General features: G+C 31.2%; 1 protein-coding gene across 2 annotated transcripts in view; it reads left to right on the top strand.

Moving 5' to 3' along the window:
* LOC115242577 (synapse-associated protein of 47 kDa-like) overlaps positions 1–8,141 on the top strand; it is a 112,938-nt gene extending 104,797 nt beyond the window's left edge. Inside the window, exon 5 of one of the 2 annotated variants that reach the window (XM_029818970.1) lies at positions 7,632–8,141. In XM_029818970.1, coding sequence (XP_029674830.1) covers positions 7,632–7,817 — 186 coding nt within the window. In that variant the 3' untranslated portion in view covers positions 7,818–8,141. The remainder of the gene's footprint in view (positions 1–7,631) is intronic. The other variant, XM_029818971.1, reaches the window with a different exon arrangement.
* The last annotated feature ends 1,281 nt before the right edge of the window (positions 8,142–9,422 follow it).

Below are 9,422 nucleotides of genomic sequence, written 5' to 3'. Positions count from 1 at the left end.
TATATCTATATTAATATTAATTATAATCAAATTACTAATTATATCTATCAATATTATTTAATATACATTATTAATATACATATATAAAACTCTATATGTTATTTAAAAAAATATAAATAATATAACTCTATTTAAACTATCTATATTTAACTTTTCTTAATTACTGCAATTTTAATCCTTTTAATGCTATTAATATGCAAACAACACCTTTTAGCAATTTTCCGCTTACGTCGAGATGCGGCGTCGTAAATCAAATTCGCGATGGTATATTAAGGTGTGAAAGTACGGTTGCTACTAGAAAAATGGGTATGGACTCTAAATAAAATCGAGAAATCGATTTGTTACTTTTTGGTGTGTTGCACATTTACCGCGAATAAATTGAATTTATCGCAAAGAATCAATATATCAAGGCGCTAAAACTCCGTACGAAATTACGGGAAACATCGTCGACGTTTAACACTATACATCAGAGTGGTGTAACTTTCAAGCAATGAATTAGTCTCGTAACGACATAAAACAACAATGGAACAATCCTCTCCACGGAGAGTGTAATTCCAGATCTTCGCTAAAACGATTACAAACCCACGTTTCTCGTTGATTTTTTAAATAGCTCTCTGTCGTTTGTTTTTCTCCCATTTATTCTACACTCGCCTTCGTTCTAAAGATAAATCCGATACGATTTAGTTTCTTAATTCTCTCCTATATTATAATTTACTACATCTTCTATATTATAATTACTTACACCTATATTATATCTACATTATAATTACTCAACTTTTAATGTTAAATATTCTTGTAATTAGAGCTCGGTTTTAATCTTGATAATGTGAAAACCGGAATATTAAATAATGAATATATTTATTTTATATTTATTTTATATATTTTTTATTATATTATTTTTATATCGAATAAAAAGAATTTCTGGGACACTCGGTGTGTATTGTTTCTGTCGATATATCGATATATAGCCAGAACTACAACGATCAGTGCCATTCTGCGGTTCGAAGATATATAAACGAGTGTTCTATATTCTGAACACATATGACGTTTTCTTTCCAATCCTCGTAACAGTGTTTCTTGTTCTCTTTCCAAGATTGCGCTGATATTTCGTTACTGTCATACGCCAATTGCACGATTTATCAGTGAGGAAGTTGATATCCTATTTACAACGAGCGAAAACACGCATCGTGGTTATTTTGAGAATCGTTTGACTGCTGAAACCATTATGGATAATTTAGTGATGTTATGAATTTGTATTTGTCTTTTGCGTATCGGAATCGCGTATTGATTAAACAGCAGCCTATCTCATCAGATAAATATAATATCTTATAAACTTCTAGCGTGTATTTTGTAATAAAACAGAAATTTGCGTGACTTTATACCGAAAAAAATGTACTAAATCCTCAAACATTTTTTTTATTTAAAAAAATTATTTATTTAAATACTTGCAAAGAAATTAGTTAGTTTAATCAAGCAGCAATTATATTTGAATTAGTAAAATATATATAAAATAAAAGCAAAGTGTGCTTTTACTTGCAAATAAAAAACAAAATTTGTTTTTTTATCTTTATTATAAATTACTTGTTTAAAGAAAAAAACATTTTTTGATTTTTGGTTGCTTGTTTCAAAAACACATGTTTACTTTATTTAATAAATAATTTGTTTTAAAAATTATAATTTTTATTACATGCAAGTAATAATTTATTTAATATAGCAGAACAGTTTTGGAAACAAAGTATTTATTTATTTGAGTAAAGAAAATCAAAATTAACAAAATGTATTTATTTGATTAAAAAAATTTTATTTTTAGTGTAGGAAAATAATATTTTATAAACTTCTAGCGTGTGTATTTTTTAGTAAAACAAAAATTTGCGATACTGTGCATTATAAAAATCAAGCAGATGAGCATAAATTACAAAATAAAATAAAATAAAATAGCAACGGCTCCCACGTACGCGAGAATAAATCATTTTGCCATTTCGAGCACTTTGAGTTTATCTGCTCGTTTGTAACATTCTCTATTTCTTTGCGGCTACCCTTTTTTGCATCCAACATGCACTCTTTATTTTGCCAACTCGTGTTTTACTTTTTGCGCGTACCAAATTCAAGATGAAAAACGTAACCATCCATTAGCGGTTTTTGAATAAATAAATAATTATTCTCGTAACGCAAGAGATCCAATTCTGATCCAATCTTGATTCGTTTACGTTTCCTCTCATACATCTGAACAACAACGGTTGAAAATAGTTTTTATATATTTTGCTTCCTCATAGAGGAAGCTTTGTTTAGAATATTCCAAAACGTCGAAAAATCATATTCCTAAAAAATGTCTGTATGTATGTACGTATATATGTATGTATGGATGTATGTGTGTATGTGTGTATGTACGCAATATATTGTAGAACCTCTAACTTCCGCAATTTTTGAGATATCGGGTTAAATTTTTTTTACATGGATAGAGTATCATTCAAGGATGGTTGGTATTGAATTTGGTGAGAATCGATGAAAAGGTTCATTTTTTATAAAATTTTTAATTTTTTGAGAAATGTCTGTATACATTGTAACTTTCGCAAATTTTGAGATATCAGGTTAAATCTTTTTAGATGGATTAAGTATTATTAAAGGATGGTTGCTTCTAAATTTGGTGAGTATCGGTGAAAGGGTTTATTTTTTATAAAATTTTGAATTTTTTGAGAAATGTCTGTACATGCTGTAACTTTCAGAAAATTTGAAATATCGGATTAAATTTTTTTACATGAATAGAGTATTAATTATGTTTGATGTTGAATTTAGTGAGGATCGGTGAAAGAAATTATTTTAATTTTTATTTCGCTCACAAAGGTTTCTCTATGAGGAAGCAAAAATTGAAAAATCCGCATGCTCAAAGCAGCTTAAGCATTGTAAGATAAAATGATGAGGAAGCAATGTGCAAGTTTTTAATTTGCACAACTCTACTTGTTTATCTTTGGACATATTATTATTTGCATAATTTATAAATATTTGATTTTAATCAGAAATTTGCATATATAGATTGCATATTGGCTCACAATAAAGTTCCCGAACGTACAATTATGCGAGGAAAATTGATGACGTCACTCGCGCTAATGCGCGTTGGCGACAATAAAGGTGATTAGAAAGCTGTGATTGTTCCGGGTAATTTAGTGCACACAATAATTCTGTCTAAAAATAAGTTCAGTCTAGTAAGGGAAAGCGCAATTGTTTATTCGGATAAAAAACTTTAAATCACCTTCGATTTTTACGGAATATTTTTGAAATATTTTACGACAGAAATATACATATGTATTTTTTTTTTCATAATTTTTGAAAAGCATAATATAAACTGTATTTTTTCTGAATCCAGATAATGGTATTTGTTCGCTCAACACAAATGTGTAGGAGAAAGATTTATAGATACTTTCATCCGATATAAATGAAACCGGTTCTCGTTAATCACGATTCTTGACTGCTGCAAACGGAAATAATCGAAATCGGATAATTTAGAAAAAAAAGTGAGTTCTGGTCATCTCGATCCTCGAGATATTCGCATTTACGTTGATTTACGGAATATTCGTTTTGTGTTGTCGTTCATGCGCCATCAATTCATCTGCGCAACACATTCATCAATAAATTTTTATACTACGCAATACACAACGAATAACACCTTCCTTTTATCATGCAAATTTCGTATATTTTTAACGACCAATTAAACACGGTTTATATCGAATAAAAGAAAGAAAAAAAAAAACAGGAAAGCTTGGAAAGAAAGTTTTGTGCACAGTTGGAAAATTTTGCTTAAGGGATCTTCCTAGTTTGACGCTCTGAAAATAAAGGCGATTTTTGAGAATTTTTTTAAAGAAAAGTATAAAACATATTAATTCTAAACTTTGCACGTTTATTAAATAACATTTCAAATATATCCTGAATTTTTTTCAAACAAATATATTTGTTTATTCCGGAGTTATAGTAGTCCAACCAGGATGTCTAAAAAAAAAATGGCGAACATGATTCCAGCCGTTATAATCATCTGAAATAAAAAAAACCAAAAGGATTCTTAATCTGTATGTGATTATCGTGTGAACTAGAATTAAATGGATATTTGCAAAATTCAAATTTTGCAACTTACAAAACTAACCAATTTTTTAGTGAAAAATAAAATATTTTTTTGAGATCCTGCTATTTTTTATTTTTCAATATTTTTTTCTATTCTGGTTTTCGCGATAGCCACACTCATACAGATTAAAAATCTTTTTGGTTTTTTATTTCAGATGACTATAATGGTTGGAATGATGTTCGCCACGAACAATTTTTTTTTAAGGCACCCTCTTGTTGTACTACTATAACTCCGAAACAAACAAATATTTTTGTTTGAAAACATTCAGGATATACTTGAAATGTTATTTTTTTATTCTAGTTCACGCGATAGCAACACTCATACAGATTAAGAATCTTTTTGATCTTTTTATTTCAGATGACTATAACGGTTGGAATCATGTCCACCGCGAACAATTTTTTTTTAAGACGCCCTGGTTGGACTACTATAATTCCGAAACAAACAAATATTTTTGTTTGAAAAAAATTCAGGATATACTTAAAATGTTATTTAATAAAGGTACAAAGTTTAGAATTAATATGTTTTATACTTTAAAAAAAAAAAATTCCTAAAAATCGCCTTATTTTCAGAGTGTCAAACTAGGAAGACCTCTTAAATTTAATCTAATTGCATGTCCCAAACAGAGCCTACATAAATTTTTGTGTTAATTTAACATAATATGCATATGTTAAATGATGACACATTAATATTATGTTAATATTTCAACACAAAATGAATGCAAAATTCATAGTAATTTGAAATAAATTTTCTATAAAATCAACATATTTTTAATGATAGAATTAACTTAGAAAAAAAGTTATTGACGGTCTGTAGTCACTCTCACTCCTATTATAGAATAAAATCAAAATTTTTTCCTGTAAATTTCAACAGATAAATCCTGTCACTAATAATACGGAACATATTTATTGTGTAAAATTGAAGATATATATACATTGTGTTATTTCCATATCTTTTTTTCAATTGTTTTCATATCATTTTAATATTTGAGTTTAATTAACACAACAATAATATATTAAATTAACACATGAATGTGTTAACTATTAATATATATAACTATTAATATAATACAAAAATTTTAACCGGCATATTTTTTAACAAGAAAACAAATTTTCCACCTGTGTGTTATTTCGCGATGGTTGGTTAAAGCGACGAAACGGTGCTATCGATCCTCCGTTAGTAATGTCCATACAGGATGGAATATATTGTCGCTGTGCGGTAAATGCATCGCGAATCCAGCGAGCTTCATTGATCCGCGCTTGATCCTCGTAGCTGCAAGAAACTCCCTCTTTGTCCTCGGCACTTCCGCTGACCTCGCGCTTCCACCGCATTCAGCGTGTGTCCTTTATTTCGCAGATTCGTGTTTCCCTTTTTGCACGCTTTTCCTTTTTCCAAGTTGGAAATGAAAAGAGCAACCATCCATTAGTGGCTATTAATAAATAATTAATCTTGTAACGCGAGAAATCCGAGATTTTGACTCAATCTTGATATATTTGCGTTTTCTTCTTTCGATATAGGGGAAAGTAGAGTAAAACCGGGTAGGCGGAACAAACCGGGTATTTCTGTTTCTTCGTGATAAAATTGCTACTATCTTTGGCTAACACGTGTTATTAGCTGTAAATTGATGCCAACATTATTTTGAGATGAACCGTACTCACGTGCATATGATAATTCTTTTTTGAGAAAAGTCCAAAATTTTCGGACCAAAAAAGATCGATATCAGGACAACAATCGAGTCGTTATGGACTTTTTCTACACAGAGCATCTGCTTCGGTAAATGCAGCATTGCGTTCTGTACATATTAGAGAGCACATCTACACTAGTTTTGATTGTCACTTTGTATGCCGGAATATACAACCGTTGTATTTGTTACTTTCCTTGTATTGGGGCAAAACCGGGTACTTACACATTTCATGTAATGAAAAGAGGAAAAACTGTTATCCTGACTTTGTGTCCCTACAAAAAGCAATTGGAAACAAAAACTACCATTCAGAAAAAGAAATCATTAAAAAAAACTTTTTGAGACCCCTAAAGTTAAAAAATTAAATAAGGAAGTTCTGCAGCAATGTCGAACAAGAGGATATCTTTATTTGTGATTTTTGTCAATAGAATACATCTTTATATCGTATTTAGATCAAAATCTAGATTTTGTGATGTTTTACATGTTTTCAAACGGGTACCCGGTTTTATCCTACCGGTAGGGCAAAACCGGGTATTTTGACTTCTCTAAAAAATCTCGTTATTCTTGGTAAACAAAAATTTTTTTTTCAGCGACTAGCCTCATTTTTTCATAGTTTAAGATCCACTAAAGACTACTAATGGTCAATAAAATTTTTTTTATTCTCTGATTTTTTGTAGGAAGACAAATCCAAAAAGTACCTGGTTTTACCCTACTTTTCCCTATACATATCAAGATATCTAGTGTTTCTACTTCCTGGAAAAACACGAAAAACCCGGAATTCTCAGAGATTTCCTTTTTTCTCGATGAGAATTTCCTAATCTTTTCAGGAGCAAAAGATATCTCTGAGAATTTTATTGAGGTTCTGGGAATTTCTTAAAAAACTCTCTCTTTGATAATTTTGCTGTTAAATTGTAAGCCAAGTGAATTATGTATTAAAAATATATTATAAATATATATAATATATCTATTTCTGCTTATATATTCAATGTCTTAAGAGAATATAGAATATGCAGGAGATATTCTTTATTACAATTTATAATGATAAAAAAAATGGAAATATTATACAAGTGAAAAATGTTTATTTCGCGAAAGCTATCCAGTTTTTTTTTCAGTACTTACATTTGCAAATCTAGTACTTGAAACTTAAGTGGCTCTGTTTTCCCTTCGCATGTGAAAAACATCAAAAAATGCATACAATAAAATAATATTTTAAAAAGTTGATACCAAATATTTAAAATATTCTCTTTATCTGGAATTTTGAACAAAAATATCTGGAAAATCATTAAGGAATTTATCTACAAAATTTAAGGAATTCTTCTACAAGATTTGAGTAGACACTCTATACAAGGATGAGTGAGAATAGAATTTTTCTATATTTCTATATTTTCGCGGACATATAATTACTTTGGGACGATATAAAATTCTAGATTATTCATGGAACTATAAAAAATTGTAAATTATCTGAATTTATGTAAAGTGTTTTCTCACAAAAATCCATCTCTTTTTTTTTTTGAAAGAGAAAAATAATCTTTATTACATTACGCCACTCGTGTGTGCGTGTATTTGTGTGTGTATGCGCGCGCACTCATATATTCTCGCAACTCGTTACAGAGACACGTGTATTTTCAGCGCTAAATAACTCACAAATGAAAACGAATTCACGACAGCAAATGACAGGATGTCATTTGTGCGATAATTAGTTCTCGCAAGGAACAAAGTGAAAAATATATCGCGCACCCGCGTTATTTTCGTCGCGTAAAAGCTCTCGCGTTAATAGCCGAGTACCGTCGATTCTGTCCGAGTTTTCTGTGATATGTCACGAAATTAATCTTTTTATTTCAGAGGCTGATCGCCGAACTCAATAAGGAACAGGAGGCTTTCATCGCCAGCAAGCAGGCGGGCGAGAAGGGTGAGGCTGTTGCACCCTGGGTCGGCGCGCCGAACGAGGACGCGCTACGCGAGGAATGCCTGTCGCTCTCAACCGTGAGTGATTTCCGCTTTCTTCTTTCATTATACGTAAAGGCTTGAGAGAGTTTCGAGATATTTAGGAAACTTCCTGTCGTAAGCTCTTGTGACGCATCGCAATCTCCTCTCAAACTAGAGTTTTTCTATCTTTGTCGCGAGATTATAAGGGAACCTCGCGAATTCTCATTTTCTGATTTTAATATAACTTTGCACACATGTAGAAGGAGTAAATGGATGAAATTTACAATAAACTTTAGAAGCTTTTAGAGTTGATGCTAAAAAACTACTTTAAGAGTGAAACCATTCTTCATGTTTAAAGTAGTTTTCGGTTTTTTTTCCATATATCTCGAAAACTATAAATGTTTTACACAAAAATTTTATTGTAAGCATATCTCTATTAACAACGCCAATAAAATTTTAAAAAAATATATTAAATTAACACATGAATGTGTTAACTATTTAATACAAAAATTTTAACCGGCATATTTTTTAACAAGAAAACAAATTTTCCACCTGTGTGTTATTTCGCGATGGTTGGTTAAAGCGACGAAACGGTGCTATCGATCCTCCGTTAGTAATGTCCATACAGGATGGAATATATTGTCGCTGTGCGGTAAATGCATCGCGAATCCAGCGAGCTTCATTGATCCGCGCTTGATCCTCGTAGCTGCAAGAAACTCCCTCTTTGTCCTCGGCACTTCCGCTGACCTCGCGCTTCCACCGCATTCAGCGTGTGTCCTTTATTTCGCAGATTCGTGTTTCCCTTTTTGCACGCTTTTCCTTTTTCCAAGTTGGAAATGAAAAGAGCAACCATCCATTAGTGGCTATTAATAAATAATTAATCTTGTAACGCGAGAAATCCGAGATTTTGACTCAATCTTGATATATTTGCGTTTTCTTCTTTCGATATAGGGGAAAGTAGAGTAAAACCGGGTAGGCGGAACAAACCGGGTATTTCTGTTTCTTCGTGATAAAATTGCTACTATCTTTGGCTAACACGTGTTATTAGCTGTAAATTGATGCCAACATTATTTTGAGATGAACCGTACTCACGTGCATATGATAATTCTTTTTTGAGAAAAGTCCAAAATTTTCGGACCAAAAAAGATCGATATCAGGACAACAATCGAGTCGTTATGGACTTTTTCTACACAGAGCATCTGCTTCGGTAAATGCAGCATTGCGTTCTGTACATATTAGAGAGCACATCTACACTAGTTTTGATTGTCACTTTGTATGCCGGAATATACAACCGTTGTATTTGTTACTTTCCTTGTATTGGGGCAAAACCGGGTACTTACACATTTCATGTAATGAAAAGAGGAAAAACTGTTATCCTGACTTTGTGTCCCTACAAAAAGCAATTGGAAACAAAAACTACCATTCAGAAAAAGAAATCATTAAAAAAAACTTTTTGAGACCCCTAAAGTTAAAAAATTAAATAAGGAAGTTCTGCAGCAATGTCGAACAAGAGGATATCTTTATTTGTGATTTTTGTCAATAGAATACATCTTTATATCGTATTTAGATCAAAATCTAGATTTTGTGATGTTTTACATGTTTTCAAACGGGTACCCGGTTTTATCCTACCGGTAGGGCAAAACCGGGTATTTTGACTTCTCTAAAAAATCTCGTTATTCTTGGTAAACAAAAATTTTTTTTTCAGCG

Source organism: Formica exsecta, unplaced genomic scaffold, assembly GCF_003651465.1.
Source record: "Formica exsecta isolate Colony F162 unplaced genomic scaffold, ASM365146v1 scaffold613, whole genome shotgun sequence".
Lineage (NCBI taxonomy): Eukaryota > Metazoa > Arthropoda > Insecta > Hymenoptera > Formicidae > Formica > Formica exsecta.
The sequence above is the reverse complement of the archived record's forward strand: the minus strand, read 5'-3'. Positions and strand labels throughout refer to the sequence as shown.